This window comes from Bubalus bubalis, chromosome 7, assembly GCF_019923935.1.
Source record: "Bubalus bubalis isolate 160015118507 breed Murrah chromosome 7, NDDB_SH_1, whole genome shotgun sequence".
NCBI lineage: Eukaryota > Metazoa > Chordata > Mammalia > Artiodactyla > Bovidae > Bubalus > Bubalus bubalis.
The window spans coordinates 106,462,901-106,482,360 of record NC_059163.1 but is presented as its reverse complement, the minus strand read 5'-3'; the positions used below and the strand labels follow the sequence as shown (position 1 = coordinate 106,482,360).

At 39.9% G+C, this 19,460-nt stretch overlaps 1 protein-coding gene and 2 pseudogenes across 1 annotated transcript in view; all 3 read left to right on the top strand.

Moving 5' to 3' along the window:
* Nucleotides 1–19,460, top strand: part of GRID2 (glutamate ionotropic receptor delta type subunit 2) — a 1,609,032-nt gene that overhangs the window by 1,001,348 nt on the left and 588,224 nt on the right. The window contains exon 7 of the mRNA XM_025290706.3: nucleotides 158–319. Coding sequence (XP_025146491.1) covers nucleotides 158–319 — 162 coding nt within the window. The remainder of the gene's footprint in view (nucleotides 1–157; nucleotides 320–19,460) is intronic.
* On the top strand, nucleotides 4,608–6,505 carry LOC102407742 (annotated as a pseudogene).
* On the top strand, nucleotides 6,577–7,866 carry LOC123334510 (annotated as a pseudogene).

Here is a 19,460-nt window from a genome sequence, read left to right as displayed (position 1 = left end):
GCCCAGGAAATGAAAAAAGGAAACCTTCTGCTTAATAAATAACCCAGTAAACCGGCTATCTATGACATGAACAGAAGCAACGGAGCTGATACTTTTCTCCTTATTCTTGATGGTTGGCATCTCTGATTCTAATGATTACTGTCTAATGTCTTTTCAGATTTCAAACCTTTACATATATGACACGGTGCTTCTGCTTGCTAACGCTTTTCATAAGAAGCTGGAGGACCGGAAGTGGCACAGCATGGCTAGTCTGTCATGTATCAGAAAGAACTCCAAGCCCTGGCAGGGAGGGCGCTCCATGCTGGAGACCATCAAGAAGGTAACTTCTAACTAGCATTTCTTTTTTCAAAATTCATCCGTTAGTTTGCTGTCGTTGTTGTTAATTTTATTTTTGTTATTGAAGTATAGTCGATTTTACAATGTTGTGCCAATCTCTGCTGTGAAGCAAAATGACACAGCTATACACATATACACATTTCTTTCTTTAATAATCTTTTCCATTATGGTTTATCACAGGATACACGATATAGTTTCCTATGCCATACAGCTGTCTATCCATCCTATATATAATAGTTTACATCTGCTAACCCCAGATTCCCAATCCATCCCTTTCCCACATCTCCTCCCCCCTGGCAACCGTGTGTCTGACTAGCATTTCGGTCTTCCTAATTTTTATGCAAAGAGAAACAATAAGTCATTGATAAGATATATTTTAGGATTTTTTTCTTCACTAATATTGCTGCCTATGCAGAGCACAAAATAGTGCAATGGATAAATTAAATATTAAAAAAAAAAAAATCAAGGGCTTCCCCAGTGGCTCAGTGGTTAAGAATCTGCCTTGCAGTGTAGGGGACACAGGTTCTCTCCGTAGTTCAGGAAGATGCCACATGCCATGGGGCAGTTAAGCCTGTAAGCCACAACTACTTTACCTGTGCTTTAGAGCCCTCGAGCCGCAACTTCCAATCACACCACAGCTAGAGAGTGGCCCCTGCTCTCTGTAACTATAGGAAAAAACTCACACAGCAACGAAGACCAGGCACAGCCAAAAATAAATAAAATCGAAATAAATATTAAAAAATTTCAAGGTCAGAAAACCACATATCTATGTGATTTATTTATTCAAAAGGAAATTTTCTGCAGATAAAAATTAATCATTGAAATATTTTATTTCACCTTCATTGTATCATTAGTGTCAGAGATGCTCAAATTATTCAGTATCTGTCACAAAGTACAGAAAGTCATTTTTTTTCTCTAACTATCATCCCCTGAAAAAAATAAACACTAGATCTAGGTGTTTTTCAGTTAGACGACATGTGGTAAAACATTGGATGTGATCTTTAATTTGCCTTACAATAATAATATAGGTCATAAACAGTCAATATTTTGGTGCATTTGTGAGCTATGTGGGGGTACTTGATGGCGTTCTTATTCACTGTCAGTGTGGTATTTAGCCTGCCTGTGACCTGCTTTAGCTCAGCTACCCGCTCTGTTCCCAGAAGGCAGTTTATGTTGCTTAGCTCCTCTCACAGTTATAAGCATCCAGCAGTTTATTAGCCTCTTTGTCATGTCATCCTTGCTGGCATTTTCCATTTGTCTCACACAGCTTCTCGGATTTAAAATGAAATGATTAATAAAACAAACAAATTTCCCCTGTACCCTTTACACAAAGGAGACAGTCATTTGGAAGTTTATATTCTTCATTTTATGCATCCTTTTTCTTACTGCAAGCATTTGCCTTTTTTCCTGAAATAGTAAGAGAAATAGCTAGTAAAATGAAATATGAAGTGTTTAGAGATGCTAGAGAAAAATCTAAAAATTAACATTAAAAGGGAACTAGATGTACAAAAACCAGGAAGTGGAGGCAAAAATATGTTTCTCGTAGAGAAAAGCCTGCATTTTCCACTTGATGCTGTATCCTCTTTGCAGAAGAATCACTTTAATGAGAATTTAGGCTCTTATCAACTGAAGTGCTTGAAAATTAAATTCATTGAATACATTGGCAGAGGAGGATTTTTTAAGTGAAAAATGAATAAGTCAAATCTAAACTCAAGGCGTTGCCAAAATCCCCCAGCTCTATTTCTACGGAGAGTTGGCAGGTATGAATCCAAGGGAGGTTGTTGAACATGGTTCTGATCCTTCCAATTTATTAATTCATGCCTTGGCTTGGATGCAGGAACCTGAATATATTCATTCTTCAGAAGCTGTCACACAAAGGCAGAATAATAGTTTGGGAGGTTGCTTAGGAGACACTTATTTAGTGAAAGTATCCGTAGGAGGGAAGAAGAGACACTATAATATGTAGGTATATCTTATGGAGCAATTCAATATGTAAAATGATTCTGTTAGAAAATTTATAATCAAAACAATGATTTTATATGATAATTATGAAGTTTTATTTGGGAGAATATTTGTATATTTTTTCCTGTAAACTTTCAAGCCAGTAGCATTTTTTTAAAGGAATATATCTATATTCTATATCTAAAGGCTAAGTTTGAATGAAATGTATGATAACAAAAGTTCTGTTTCCTATTTTTTTTCCTCACATTTTGAATTAGGCTTGAAAACAGAGTCATGTTTTTCCAATCATATTACTTTGCCTCACCTGAGTGTTTTGGTTATCCCAGTTAGATGTCCAGGCAGATGACACTTCACAAAACAAGATAATTTACTACTCGCACAGGACCTCCTGAAGAAAGCAGAGTGGGTCCATGCAGGCCCAGGCTGGCTGGAGCAGAGTGCTGTGAATGGGTGGGACAGTTTGTAGTAGTTAAGAGACAAGCTGCGAATAGTTCCCATTTACTTGGGCTGGAGATTTTATAGGCTTAAATTTTCCAGGGGTTTCAAAGAAGGAGATCCATGATGGGCTTTCTTGATCAGCCTGTCCATATGTAGTGCCTAATAAGAAAGGCAGCTTAAAAAGAAGTCAGCTGCTAAACATCACAGATGAGGTCAGGCTCTTTATTTCAATGGGAATATTCTAGTGAAAAAATTCTTAATTGCATTCAAGTAGCCACTGCATGCCTATAATCTGACCATGTGCTGTATACTTTACAAAGCCTATGTACTAATATAAGCAGTGCGTTTTCAGTTGCTCAGTCTTGTCCGACTCTTTGCAACCCTTTGGATTGTAGCCTGCCAGGCTCCTCTGTCCGTGGGGTTTTTCAGGCAAGAATACTGGAGCAGGTTACGACTTCCTACTCCAGAGGATCTTCTGGACCCAAGGATCAAAAGACAAATTCTTTATTGCTGAGCCATCGGGGATTTCCAGTGCAAGGAGTACAAAGAATTAAAAGAGTGAATGTCTGCCCCTTAATTAATTTGCATTCTCATTATGTGGATGAGATAAAAAGACTTAAAAAAAAAAAAAAAAAAACAATGCATTTGACATGAGCACTGTAATGTCCGGTAAGAAGGAGGTGGTGGTTTCCAGGGAACTCTTGTGTTGCAGCTTTATAATTTATTTTGTTGTTGTTGTTGTTCTGTCACTAAGTCATGTCTGACTCTTTGAGACCCCATGGACTGCAGCACACCTGTCCTCCCTGTCCTCACCATCTCCCAGAGCCTGCTCAAACTCATGTCCATTGAGTCAGTGATGCCATCACTTTCTCATCTATCCCATCTTTTCTCTCAACTATCTCATCTTCTGTCATCCCCTTCTCCTGACTTCAATCTTTCCCAGTATCAGGGTCTTTTCTAATGAGTCAGATCTTTGCAGATCTTTGTGGCCAAAGTATTGGAGTTTCAGCTTCAGCATCAGTCCTTCCAATGAATACTCAGGACTGATTTCCTTTAGGATTGACTAGTTGGATCTCTTTGCAGTCCAAGGGACTCTCAAGAGTCTTCTCCAGCACCACAGTTCAAAAGAATCAGTTCTTCAGCACTCAGCCTTGTTTATGGTCCAACTCTCACATCCATACATGACTACTGGAAAAACCATAGCTTTGATTAGATGGACCTTTGTCAGCAAAGTAATGTCTCTACTTTTTAATATGCTATCTAGGTTAGTCATAGCTTTTCTTCCAAGGAGCAAGCCTCTTTTAATTTCATGGCTGCAGTCTCCATCTGCAGCAATTTTGTGAATTGGTAGAGTGGATACCTCCATATTTATCTTCTTTTATCAATAATAAGAGATTAATTTTCAAGTGATCATTTCTTTCAGAGAATATCAGCACCCCCAAGACATTGTTATTTATATGGATTTTATAGATTATTTTTGAGAAAGTTATCATTTTTAAAATAATGAGCCTTTCATTCATAGACATGGTATCTATCTATATAGTCATCTTCTTATAACCCTCAGTAAAGATTTATAGTATTTTTGTATGTGTTTTCATTGTTTTTATTGCTGAAATTTTACAAGGTTTTGAATATGCTCACCTGTGTGTATGTGTGTGTATGCTCACACTATAATGGATTGGATATGTTTCCATTATATTTTTAAACTAGTCATCGTAGATACAATGAACTGACCTGACTGACTTTTGATATATAACTCTGGATTCTTCTTTCTTTGTAGTTTATTCCCTTATTTTTTAAAATACTTATTTATATTATCTTCAAAAAATCCTCAGTACTTAATTCTAATTCTTTAAATTTTTTTAAAGCTTTGAAAAACTATTTTCTTGGGACATTTGGGAACGCAACCTACCAGGTACTCTTGGAGTCCTTCAGGCTTTGGAGCAGTAAACTTCCCTTCCTGCAAGTGAGGGAGCCAGGCTGTCTCTGTGTCAGAGACAATGATGCCAGGATTCTACCCATGTAACAGAGCTGCAGATGAGGCTGGCCAGGCCTGGAACTGGCTGGCAGAGCCCTGTTGCACAGGACATAGTATTTTCCAGCTCCCCTCTGATGCACTCTTCAGGGATTCCTCCTGGTTTTGTTCTTGGTTCACCAAACAACATATGTTACTCTCAGCTCTTAGACAGAGGAAACCCCAACAGTGGTGTTACAGGCACACCCATGAGGCAGAGGCCTGACCTGGGGTCTGCACAAAAGTGTCCGTAGGTGGTTTTGCAGTATAGGCCAACAACAGAAAATAGAATGGCCAGTGAGCAGTTTCCAGGACGAAAATATGTGATTTGAGGAACAGATGTAAATATGGAAACCTGCAAAGCAAATTTTTGAGATTTTATTGACCTGGCCAAAGATGAAAATATTGCCATTGATACTGTTGAATCCTCTATACATACACTTACTTGGGAAAACAATTATTATTAGGGAGCCATTTTTAAATGTAAACTGCGAACACTTAAAATCATTTGACAAAAATCCATATAGACAGCTCATCTGCCTCCCACTATAAGTTATCCTAACGTTTAACATGGCTGTCAATGAGATCTTTGACAGTTAACCTGACTCAGTCTTAGAACATCAGATTCAAGTAGGTCCATTCAGCGTGTTGAATATGAGAAACTGAATCCGGAAGACATCGGTCAACTTTTCACCATCCGTGTCATGATGAGCAGGATGTCCTAACTGATTCCAGAGACGTATGGGGCCTCCTTCCAGTGTCCGGTGTGCACCCACACTGTCCTGGTAGAGATGGGCCGGGTCAGACCACTGAGCCTGCACATGTGCCTGCTGCCCCAACCGTGTGGTGCTGACCCACGACTGCCTTGTGTTTTCTGACAAGCAGATGATCAGACTCCGAGAAGTCTCCTGAAAATATGCTTGCAGGGCAGATGCCTCATGGTGACATCCTTTTGCTCACAATGATATTGTTGACAAGGTTCATCTTGGGGACAGAGTGAACATTACAGGCATCTATCCAGCTGTTCCTATTGAATCAATCCAGGAATGAGTCATGTGAAGTCTGCTGACAGAACCCTCATTGGTATCATTCATTATCAGAAAACGGAGGCAAAGTGTCTGCATGAAGGAGATAAAGAAGCAGAACGGAAACTTTTTCAGAGAAGCATGTGAATTTGCTTAAAAAAATTTCCAGAAAAACAAGCATTTATGAGAGATTTGCTTCAGCCTCAGGTCCAAGCAATTAAGAACAGAAAGATTTCAAAAAGGAAATCACTCCAGCTTTTCCAGGAAATAGGGAAGGGTTTTAGTCACACAGGAAGAGGCAGATTTCATGCTGAGATCAGCCTCCTGCTGTGTGGCAACCCTGGGGCCATCAAGTCCCAGCTGCTGCAGTATGGTTACAGCCTGGTCCCTGGGACCAGTGCACACCTGGCAAGGGTTTCAGTGATGTCGGCATGACAGGATATGTAGTGAAAGACCCTGAGAGGGGACGGCTGGTACTGCAGACTGGTGCCCTTTTCCTGAGTGACGGTGGCATATGCTGTATTGATACTTAAGAAGATGAATCAAAGTACAAGACCAGTACTACTCAAAGTCAGGGAACAGCTGACTCTCCTCACCTAAAAGCTTGGGGTTACTTGCCAGCTCAAGGCATATACATGTATCCTGCTGCTGCTGCTGCTGCTGCTAAGTCACTTTAGTCGTGTCCGACTCTGTGCGACCCCATAGTTGGCAGCCCACCAGGCTCCGCCGTCCCTGGGATTCTCCAGGCAAGAACACTGGAGTGGGTTGCCATTTCCTTCTCCAATGCACGAAAGTGAAAAGTGAAAGTGAAAGTGAAGTCGTGTCCGACCCTCAGTGACCCCATGGACTGCAGCCCACCAGGCTCCTCCGTCCATGGGAGTTTCCAGGCAAGAGTACTGGAGTGGGGTGCCATTGCCTTCGCCTGGAAGTAGCAAATTCTACCGAGTCTCAGTGTGTATGTTAGTTGTTCAGTCACGTCCAACAGAGAAGCTGGTCAGACTTCTCTGTCTGTGGGATTCTCCAGGCAGGAATACTGAAGTGGGTGGACATTCCCTTCTCCAGCGGATCTTCCCAACCCAGGAATCCAACCCAGATCTCCTGCACTGCAGGCAGATTGTTTACCATCTGAGCCACCAGGGAAGCCCATTGACTCTCAGTGTAATGCTAAAAATAAATACATTAATAAAACACACATTGAGAAATATCCAGTGACGACACACGTTATTATCAAAGTTCAGTTTTATCTTCCTTGTGTTAGACCTCAGGTTAGAGCCTGTGGCAGGCATCTGGCTCTCTCCCGCATGACTCTGTACCACCAGAGCAGGAAGCAAGCAGAAGAGTGCATGGATACAGCCGCGCTGAAGGGCCTGTCATAGCCCTGGGTGCCGAGGTTAACTCAGGAAGCCAGTCAGGCTGTCACTGAAGCTGCAGGAGTGGAGGGATGGTTTTTGCATATCCTCAACAGCAGAAATCATTAGAATGGCTTAGCTGAAGCCCATGCCAAAGTATGATTTTCAAATAAAGTTGAAGTAAAGAAATAGACCTCCATAAACAGGCTATTAGCAGTATGCTGTTAACCCCTAGACTGGCATTGTGGACATATCTATTGTTACTACAGAAGTGAGTGCCATCTGTCCTAAATGGAAAGAAGAGTTAGCTGAAGCACTGAGAAAATTTATGTTATCTAAGAATAAAACACCAGGCCAAAGATACTCATAACTTTTGGAAGATGTTGGGGGACAATCTGACACAGCAATTACCAAAGATATTATATTTGACAAAGCATGGTATGCCTTGGCTGATGATGATTTTTGATGGTGATTGAAAAAGCTACTTGCTTGCTCTGGAGCTCTGGTGAGCAGTGCAGTGTGTTCAGCTCCGCTGCGCTTGGTCACTGCCCTTGCTGTCATAAATTTGTGGTAGAGGGGCCAACAGAAAGACATTCTTTGTCTCTGTTTGTTTTCATACAATTTTTCTAGCCTGGGTTCAGTTTTTCTTTGTAAAATGTGTTTTCTTTTTTGTTGTTTTTTTCCCACATTTTGTAATAAGTAAAAACATGGTTCCAATTTACAATATATACAGTCAAGATAATTTTCTTGAAGTGTCTTTTGTTAGCAACAGGACTTTGAATCTATATAGAGAGCAGGATATCAATCTTTTTTGAATATGGCATTCTGGGTCATAGCTTTTGTGTTTAACTTCCTAATAGCAATCATCCATGTGCTTGGGGTTTTACAACATGAGATAAGGCTTAGACAGAGTCATTTTCCCTGTTAAAGCACTCACTGTAATTCCTCAGAGGCTTGTTCTCATGGCTACTATAAAATCAGAATTAAATGATAGGAAATGATTACGTTCTAGGTTAATTTCTGCCATTTTATCCTAAGATATAAAGCTTTTCCCCAAATAAATGATAGAATTTTAAAAATAACAATAAAAGAAAACTTTTATTGGCTAATTACTTTAGTTTCCAGTTCCCAACTTGTATAATTTTGGTGATAAACACCATCTTGGTTTAATAAACATGCTACAGTGTTCTGCTGTTAAATATATCAAGGGCATAATTTGAAAAGAGATTTTTTTAGATTGTGTAAAGACTATATCCTCTCTTTATACTTAAAACATGTATTAGTAACTCATGCAATTCTACAATAGCAAGATAAAATAAACTTAATCTAACAGACACGACTGAAGCGATTTAGCAGCAGCAGCAGCAACCTATTTTCTGCAATTTTAAGATAGAGAAAATTGAGTCTCAGAAAAAAATATATGAATTATTAAGGGCTGGTTACGCAGCAAATCAGTTTTAAATATCAAGATTTCTGGTTTCCTGTTTTATGTTCTAGGTACCATACAATTTATCTGTTTTGTCGTTCTTCGCAGTAGTGTCTATTTACTACAAATCAAAATTATTGAATCTTCCCAACTGGCACAATGGTAAAGAATTCCCCTGCCAATGCAGGAGACACAGGAGATGCAAATCTGATCACTGGGTTGGGAAGATTCCTTGAAGTAGGAATTGGCAACCCACTCCAGTATGCTTGCCTGGAAAATTCCATGGACAGAGGAGCTCGGAGGGCTACCATACAGGGAGTTGCAAAGAGTCGGACACGACTGAGCGCAAGCTCAGCAAAGAAAATACACACACATACCAAGAATCAGGGGTAGAGGCACCGTGTGTTGATATTATAGAAACAATACTTTGTTTTTAATATGGCCTTTTCAAATCCCCTGAAGTTCGTGTGTACATTGATGAGTCTGTAAAAGACTATTCCAAAACCCTTGACTGCATTTTTTAACAACTCTTTGGGTGAAAAGTTTATTTTAACATGTATGCATTCTTTATTATAAGATGCTACATTTAAATGTATATTTTGGTAAGGAGTATTCAGACTGTGTAATTTAAGTTTGTTGATGTTACTTACCCTACAGCAAGCTTTCAAACATTTTAAACAAAATAAGTAAAGCAAATACAAGCAGGACTGTGCTGGAAGAGAGTGGGAGAGAATCTCCAGATGGACTCCCACCACAATCGGTTCTCAGAACCACAGTCTGAAAATCAGTTCCCTGGAATATTTAGAAGTCAGTTTAATCTGTTATCCATATAGCTGTACTGTCTTTCTTACAGGTTGTGGAATAGCATTACACCCATGCAACGTGGGTGTGTTCTTTTTATTTACAGACTTGCTCTATGATTAAATGGCATTTTCTATTTTTTCTTACTGTTAATTTTGTAACAGTTTCCAAGAATACACTTTGTTCATTCATACATTCATCATTCTTTTAACAGATATTTATCAAATGCCTGTAACGTGGACTCTATTGTTCAGTGCTTTTGTGTGATTTCCCAAAAAGCTATTTAGAACCTAATTATGAATAATGGCTAATAAGTATACACAGAGGTATACTCTAAGGTGAGAGATAATAAAGAGCCTCAAATGTGGTAAAAATAGAATTCTATGGGATCTTAGCAGAGTCCACTATGTGTGAAGCAGATCGGATCCATGCTTCATGGCTCAGGTATTCCTTTTAGGGAGGACACCCAGCTGAGTCCATCTAGGACCTCCCTGGGCAGAGGGGTTCTGCTCTACTCCTTTTCTGGGAGAGCATGTGCACATTGGCTGGTCGTTGCAGAACTAGGAAGGTCTGAGTGCCTGGCCTCCATCTGGGTTAACTATGAAGAGATACTGCACCTACAGACTGGCTCATGGGGTCACCTGAGCTGCTGTGGAAGTTGTGCTGCACCTAAGCCTTTCCCTCTGTCCATTCCCCCTTGCCACATTTCCTGGCATGTACTTTCCATAGGAGCACTTGAAGGAACCCTCCTAGACACCAGCAAATCTCCGTCTCAGAGCTGTTTCCTGAGGAACCTGACCCCAAACCAAGAAAAAAATTCGAAAAAATGACATGGAACTGGTAGCCTCTTAACTTGAAAATCAGTCCATGGGGTTGCAAAGACTCAGACAGGACTTAGTGACTAAACAACAATGAATGTAAAGTTATGGAGAGGCACATATTTGGGGTGGTAGAAGCACTGTAGCTGGCATATCTCTTGCAATAAGTCACATAGACACTGACAAAGATCGATTAATTTACCAGAGTGCACAGGACACATAGAGTAGTTGAGACTGGAAAAAGGTTGAGGAAAGGAATTAATTTTGTAGGTGAATGAAAGATTTTAAAGAATTTGAGGGCATAGATAAGTGACAGAATCAGAGCTGAGTTTTATAAAGAATATGCTTACATCTTTTGTTTAATTAAAGAACAAACTAAGAAAACTATTGCACTCAAAATATGTGATTACATATAAAAGCACTGACATTTTGCGTGTATTCAATACAAGTAAGCCTAACAAGATTTGATAGATCCTTAAATCAAATACTTCTACAATGGTTTAATTGATCAATTTCTACTAAATCCTTTGTGGTAGTTATTTTCAGTACCTAATGTGGAAAAATATAATATATCAACATGTGTATATCTCAGATCTTTTAGTATCAACTTGATACATGGTGATACATATTATCCTAAAAGAGATACGCTGATACATATTGATATCTAAAAGAGTATTCTTTAAAATGGCAAAAATATTAAAAATCTTATATGGTGTATATTCACTCAAATATTTATTGAGTACTACTAATATCAATAACCTCAGATACACAGATGGCACCACCCTTATGAAAGAAAGTGAAGAGGAACTAAAAAGCCTCTTGATGAAAGTGAAAGAGGAGAGTGAAAAAGTTGCCTTAAAACTCAACATTCAGAAAACGAAGATCATGGCATCTGGTCCCATCACTTCATGGGAAATAGATGGGGAAACAGTGGAAACAGTGTCAGATGTTATTTTTTGGGGCTCCAAGATCACTGCAGATGGTGACTACAGCCATGAAATTAAAAGATGCTTACTCCTTGGAAGGAAAGTTATGACCAACCTAGATAGCATATTGAAAAGCAGAGACATTGCTTTGCCAACAAAGGTCCGTCTAGTCAAGGCTATGGTTTTTCCAGTGGTCATGTATGGATGTGAGAGTTGGACTGTGAAGAAGGCTGAGCGCCGAAGAATTGGTGCTTTTGAACTGTGGTGTTGGAGAAGACTCTTGAGAGTCCCTTGGACTGCAAGGAGATCCAACCAGTCTATTCTGAAGGAGATCAGCCCTGGGTGTTCTTTGGAAGGAATGATGCTAAAGCTGAAAGTCCAGTACTTTGGCCACGAAGAGTTGACTCATTGGAAAAGACTCTGATGCTGGGAAGGATTGGGGGCAGGAGGAGAAGGGGACGACAGAGGATGAGATGGCTGGATGGCATCACTGACTTGATGGACGCGAGTTTGGGTGAACTCCGGGAGTTGGTGATAGACAGGGAGGCCTGGCGTGCATGGGGTCGCAAAGAGTCGGACATGACTGAGTGACTGAACAGAACTGAACTGAACTGAACTACCATATGCTGTACTGTGAGATCACAGAAAAAGGAAGAAAAATAGAAATATCAAAAATAATTATAAGTGTGATCTGTTCGTCAAAAGGGGAAATACCAACTGTTCTGGAAGTATGTGACTGGAGGACCTACTTAGGCATAAGAGTGATAGATAAGCAGAAACATTTATGATGAATAGGCATTATCCAGAAAAGGAAAGAGGAGTGTATTGCATATATTGCAGGGTTATAGAGGAGAATATCTGATGCAAGAGCAATATAATGTAAGTAGGTTTGGAGGAAAAAAGAGTTTGGCATATTTAAGCATCTGAAGAAAAACTGAGGGGGCTGGAATAGAAACACAACAGGAACATGGCTCTTCATTGGCTAAAACAGATAGGGGAAAGATTGGAAAGGTTTTGTAGACCATGGTAAAGTTCCTAAGCTTTATGTGATGCACCTTATTAGGTATAAGGTCAGATCCAAAGTTGCTGGAGCAGAAGCCCTGAAGTCTGGGTCCAAGATGACTCCTTTCCCTTTAAGTCAGTATTCTCCCCTCCCACAGCTCTGGGATCCCGGCCCCACGGGAGAGCAGTGCTGGACCAGCAGGGACCCATGTGGGCTCTCAGAGCATTGTGGGGCATGGGTTACAGAAGCTTGGCTGTAGACAGAGATCCAGGCTGCCTCTGATGTGACACCTGTGTAAGTGCCAAGAAAGGCTGCCCCCTCCCTGCCTAGATGCTGCCCAGGTCTGAGTCTCCTCTGTGTTCCAAGGCTTAGCTCTTTCCTCAGTCATGGCAGTCCTCAATCCAGTGCAGAACTGAGTCATGACATAAGCAATGTTGGAACATTCGATAGGCTCAGGCTGGGTTATGTGCTAGGTCTGCTGCTGCTAAGTCGCTTCAGTCATGTCCAACTCTGTGCAACCCCATAGACGGCAGCCCACCAGGCTTCCCCACCCCTGGGATTCAGCAGGCAAGAACACTGGAGTGGACTGCCGTTTCCTTCTCCAATGCATGAAAGTAAAAAGTGAAAGTGAAGTCGCTCAGTCGTGTCCGACTCTTAGCGACCCCATGAACTGCAGCCTACCTGGCTCCTCTGTCCATGGATTTTCCAGGCAAGAATACTGGAGTGGGGTGCCATTGCCTTCTCCCATGTGCGGGGCAGCCGCTAGAACAGTCTCACACTGCCCTCTCTGCCCTGCCGTGGGCGCAAGCCAGAGCATGCACACTCTTCACAGGCTCAGTCCAGGCTTCCCATAGCCCTCCTCCTCAGCAGCCCTCCACCCAGGGGGCAGCTCTGCCCTTTGTCAGACCCCAGGCCTGGGGAGCCCAATATGTGATGTAAATTGCTCACGCCCCAGGGAGGATGTCTGCCCTTGTGATCTCTCTTTTCCTTTGAGTCCCTTCCCAGGGTCACAGGTCCTAACCTGATTGTTTCTCTTCTCTTCCTACATGATTCCATGTGAATTCTTTCTTACTGCCTTGGTTTTGTGAGTCTGTCTGCCATTTTCCAGTTAGTTTTCAGTAAGAGTAGTTCCATGTGTAAATATATTTTTGATGTGCTCCTAAGGGAAGTTTTATAAGAAGTGAGTCTTTCTTACTTCTTCTGTATTATGTCTTACGTCTGTATTGTCTTACTCCTTTGTCCTGATTGATCTTCCCTTGTTGATTTTTAAAATTTGTATATTTAGAGTAACATAAATATATTGTTTGCTTTTTGTGTTAAAAACTCTGTACTGTTTAAAATTATAAACCTGAAGGAGAGAGAGAGAATTTAGGAAAACATAATGTGACTTACCAGAAACAGTACTGACTTGGAATATGAGATAGCCTTTTGACAGAAATGGGTACAAGTAAACTTTTTGCCACAAGAGCTTTGAAAAATGCAAATCACTGTCCTTAGAATAATCTTCTTGTGGACCCATCAATGTTCCCTGAAACTTCAGGGCATTTGAATCATAAAGTGGATAAAACGGTATCTGTTCTGATTTAATTTAGTTCAACAGACATCTTTTGAGCAAACAGTGTGATTTGCATATGTTATATTTGACACACAGCTTACATGATCTAGAGAAAGAATATCAGGCACAATTTGAAGGCTTTAGTTCAGGTTCCTCAAATACCTAGTTGTCAGGGCACTGGTTTCTTCTCTGTGATGTAAGTAGTGTGACCAGAAGGTTAATAGGTTCCTATTTCCTGCTCAGTTTGCTTCAAGTTTCTATTATGAAGGAATCCTTGAGTGTATATGTATGCTTATAAGCATGAATATATATGTTTAGTCACTCGGTTGTTTCTGACTCTTGGTGACCTGTTGTATTGTAGCCCGCCAGGCTCTTCTGTCCAAGGAATTCTCTAGGCAAGAACACTGGAGTGGGTTGCTATCTCCTCCAGGGAATCTTCCCAGCCCAGGGGTTGATCCTGGAACTTCTGCATTGCCAGCGAATTCTTTACCCACTGAGCCATCAGAAGTGGTGAATGAATATATCTATATCTATATACACATATACATATGCATAAATGTTATATGGCAACTCAACTTTTCCTAGCCATTTTGCACAAATATTTATGTTTTATTACTTATTTATTTTTGGCATATTGTATTCTAGTACTTATATATAAATTGTGTCTCTTTTCTGAGTATAAAATATAGTATTTTCTTTCTCTCAGGGATTTTTCCGTACTGAAATTAACTGAAGAAACATGAGGGCATCAGGACACACTGCTGAGTCTGGCATCTCTCGATGTGTTCATTGCCTTGCTGGGCTAGTTTATTTGCCAGGATGTCTTTAGTTATCAAGCATGTCTGCAGTTCCAAGGAACCTAGGAATATGTATAAGGAAATTAGATAGGTGTCATAAATATTTGATGTTTCCTATGACTTTCCAAACGTATATCTCAGTTACTTTCCAGTTTCAAAAATAGGGATAAACCCTTCAGCCTCATAAAGAGAGTGAAATAAATACTTAGTAGATTTTTTTTTCTTCTTTTTTCCAACTTATCCTATCCACAAGGGAGCATCAAACTTAAGCCTTTTCAAGAACTGATTATCCAGTGGTAAATTATCCCCAACCTTTGATCTACTCTTTCCTCTTCTCTTCTGCTTTTTATATTTGATGCACACTGGTATTTCTATATAATGTGTATGATGAAATCCAAACTGATTTTACTTGATATTTTTCAAAAGGTTTACTCTGGAGGCAATTATTACTGTCAGTTTAATGGACATTTAAAAATTATCTGTATGCGTTATTCATACTATTAATGTCCCATTAGCTTATTTTGTTTAGAATCAGCTGTATCAAGAGATTAAAAGACTGCAGCTATGCATGCACAAAGATAATGACTGCTCATTACTACCTGGCCAGCACACATTTTTACCAGTGCTCTAATTTCAACATTGATCTAGGGATAGATGAAAAAAAAAGAAGCTCAAAAACATGAGAATATTCTTAGGCAACCAAATAGCAGAGAGTTCAAGCTTGAGTAGTGAAGCAGGGGCTTCAGTTAAAGGGTTTATTTGCTTGAAATATTAACCTCTCAAACATCATTTATGCTACATGAAGGGAAGTTTTACTGATTACACATGCTAACAGCTCATTAGGAATATAACATAAAGCAGGTAAATTATGAAGTCAAAAAAGTGAAAAAAGATAAGTGGAGGCCAGAGTAAATTAAATGTGGGTTCACTGATTTATGGATTTTTGTAACATGTGCAATATGCACTAAATTGGCCTATATTGCTCAGTACCAGCTATGAGCCAGAGAAGAGACTGGCCCAGAATGGCTTTGAGTATCGATGAGGAATAATAATAATACAATGCCAGGCAGTCTGGTTATCCAAAGTTTAGAATTTTCAGGAGGATAGCATTTTTGCAATGTAGCAATCATATTGATATGTGCATTGATACCCTCCTTTTCCTGGAAATAAAGTGCTATCAGAAATGTAAGATTCTGATATAATTGGAAATATTACTGAAGTCGCTCCAGTACTCTTGCCTGGAAAATCCCATGGACGGAGGAGCCTGGTAAGCTGCAGCCCATGGGGTCGCTGACGGTCGGACACGACTCAGTGACTTCATTTTCACTTTTCCCTTTCATGCATTGGAGAAGGAAATGACAACCCACTCCAGTGTTCTTGCCTGGAGAATCCCAGGGACAGCGGAGCCTGGTGGGCTGCCGTCTATGGGATCACACAGAGTTGGACACGACTGAAGTGACTTAGCAGCAGCAGCAGTATTACTGAAGTAGATGTGTGATTGAAAGCATAAAAAGCACTTATAAAAAGATTTCTGAATACCAGTAGTTTGAATTACATTTAGTAAAACAAGCTATATTCGTCAATCAAATTCCTACAGTATTTCTCATTTGGAGATATTTATGATAATCAGACCCACTGTCCTTAAACCCCAGTCTTTAAAACCTTAAATGATAATTGGGCTCCTTGAAATATTAGTACTGAGTGAATAACAGTACCGGATTCCCTTATCAGAATAGGATAGTTTAACCATATCAAAGATAAAGGCAATCAAGAGACACTGACAAAGGAGAGAGAGCTCATTTGAAATTCTGCATGGCTCCGCAAGTCCTTTCTTCCCACATCGGACATACATGTATGTTCTGTGTCCAAAAAAAGGCTTTGAAAGCCTATGTGACACAATAGGGAGCGTTTACATTATGAAATATCTCTGTTTTTGCCCTAGAAAGTATAAAGCTTTAGGACATTTTCCAGGGAGCCATAAACCATTAGTCCATAGATTCGGAGTTTGTTTACTATAATTCTTTAGACTGGAACATCTTGCTAAGGGCTTTTATAGATAAGGCATTTCTTCCTAGTAAATATTACTCATCCCTTTACCTGGAGTTGCAGTTGACAAGGGCATTAGACCCATTTACCTCCTTTTATCTCCCTCCCTGGGCTGCTCCATTAGCACATACACAAATACACAGATCAAAAAGAGGGTGGACAGAACCTAGACCAGCTGCTTTAACTCTTTACTCCCCAAATACTAGTCAAAGAAATACGTGCTGTGCTTAGTTGCTCTGTCATTTCCAACCTTTGTTACCCCATGGACTGTAGACCACCAGGCACCTCTGTCCATGGGGATTCTCCAGGCAAGAAAACTGGAGTGGGTTGCCATGCAATGAAATATAACTGAGTCAAATTAACAAAAGCATTTTCCAAAGCTATGTACATCTCCAAGCATATGAGTTTTGCAATCCTCATAAACTTTAGTTGAAAAAAAAACAGGAGCATGATTATAATTTCTAGACGAATTATAAACCAAAAAAGTTAAATAATCATGGAGATAATGATTATGATGATCATACTAATTAAGCTCTCATAATTTATCAAACACACTTCTATATTATTTACATAATAATCTTCTCAGGTACATACTATTATTTTGCATTTAACAGATGTGGAAATTGGGACATAGAGAAATTAAAGTGACTTAGCCAGGTTTATACAGCTAATAGACTCTGCTACATTGATAAAATGCAGGAATTCAGTTCAGTTCAGTTCAGTCACTCAGTCATGTCTGACTCTTTGTGACCCTATGGACTGCAGCAGGCCATGCCTCCCTGTCCATCACCAACTCCCAGATTTTACTCAAACTCATGTTCATTGAGTCAGTGATGCCATGCGACCATCTCATCCTCTGTCATCCCCTTCTCCTCATGACTTCAGTCTTTCCCAGCATCAGGGTCTTTTCAAATGAGTCAGTTCTTCACATCAGGTGGCCAAAGTATTGCAGTTTCAGCATCAGCATCATTCCTTCCAATGAATATTCAGAACTGATTCCCTTTGGGATGGACTAGTTGGATCTCCTTGCAGTCCAAGGGACTCAAGAGTCTCCTCCAACACCACAGTTCAAAAGTATCAATTCTTTGGGACTCAGCTTTCTTTATAGTCCAACTCTCATATCCATACATGACTACTGGAAAAACCATAGCTTTGACTAGACGGACCTTTGTTGGCAAAGTTAATGTCTGCTTTTTAATTTGCTGTCCAGGCGGGTCATAACTTTTCTTCCAGGGAGCAAGTGTCTTTTAATTTCATGGCTCCAGTCACCATCTGCAGTGATTTTGGAGCCCCAAAAAATAAAATCTCGCACTGTTCCCACAGTTTCTGCATCTATTTGCCGTGAAGTGATGAAACCAGATGCCATGATCTTAGTTTTCTGAATATTGAGTTTTAAGCCAACTTTTTCACTTTTCTCTTTCACTTTCATCAAGAGGCTCCATAGTTCTTCACTTTCTGCCATAAGGGTGGTGTTATCTGCATATCTGAGGTTATTGATATTTCTCCTGGCGATCTTGATTCCAGCTTGTGCTTCTTCCAGCCCAGAATTTCTCATGATGTACTCTGCATATAAGTTAAATAAGCAGGTGACAATATACAGCCCTCAGGTACTCCTTGCCCTATTTGGAACCAGGATGTTGTTCCATGTTCACTTCTAACTGTTGCTTCCAGACCTGCATACATGTTTCTCAGGAGGCAGGTTAGGTGGGTCTGGTATTGCCATCTTTTGAAGAATTTTCATAGTTTGTTCTGAACCACATAGTCAAAGGCTTTGGCATAGTCAGTAGAGCAGAAATAGATGTTTTTCTGGAACTCTCTTGCTTTTTTGATGATCCAGTGGTTGTTGGCAATTTGATCCTGGGTCCCTCTGCCTTTTCTAAATCCAGCTTGAATATCTGGAAGTTCACAGTTCATGTCCTGTTGAAGCCTGGCTTCGAGAATTTTGAGCACCATTTTGTTAGCGTGTGAGATGAGTGCAATTGTGCAGTAGTTTGAGCATTCTTTGGCATTTCCTTTCTTTGGGATTGGAATGAAAACTGACCTTTTCTAGTCCTGTGGACACTGCTGAGTTTTCCAAATTTGATGGCATATTGAGTGCAGCACTTTCACAGCATCATCTTTTAGGATTTGAAATATGACTTCAAAATCTGACATCCAGGAAATCTGACTTCAAAATTCATGCTGTTGACTGTTTAATCACATATGAGAAGAGATAATTCAAATTTATAAATTTTTGATAATAAAACTGGATAATAAGAGACAAGCTATTCAAAAATAACAGTGAAGGATCAGTTTTATTGATTATTACTGTTGGAAAAATAAAACTGATTAAATATTGAAATGAATGAATGAGGAATAATTTGTTTGAATGGCTGCTGTGAGCTCAGTGTCATGTGATGGGCTACAAGACACAGATGAAACAGGAGATATAGCAGACAGCATAAAACCTGCCAAACAGACTAGAAGTTGAGTTAGAGATTATGGCAAATGAGATATTTTTAAGTACCAACATTACAGAGGTCAAAACAAAGCAGATCAAAGGCTAACAGAATTTTGCAAAGAGAACACGCTGGTCATAGCAAACACCCTCTTCCAACAACACAAGAGAAGACTCTACACATGGACATCACCAGATGGTCAACACCGAAATCAGATTGATTATATTCTTTGCAGCCAAAGATAGAGAAACTTTATACAGTCAGCAAAAACAAGACCGGGAGCTGACTGTGGCTCAGATCATGAACTCCTTATTGCCAAATAGAGATGTAAATTGAAGAAAGTAGGGAAAAGCACTAGACCGTTCAGGTATGACATAAATCAAATCCCTAACAATTATACAGTGGAAGTGGCAAATAGATTCAAGGGATAAGATCTGATAGAGTGCCTGAAGAACTATGGACAGAGGTTCATGACATTGTACAGGAGGCAGTGATCAAGACCATTCCCAAGAAAAAGAAATGCAGA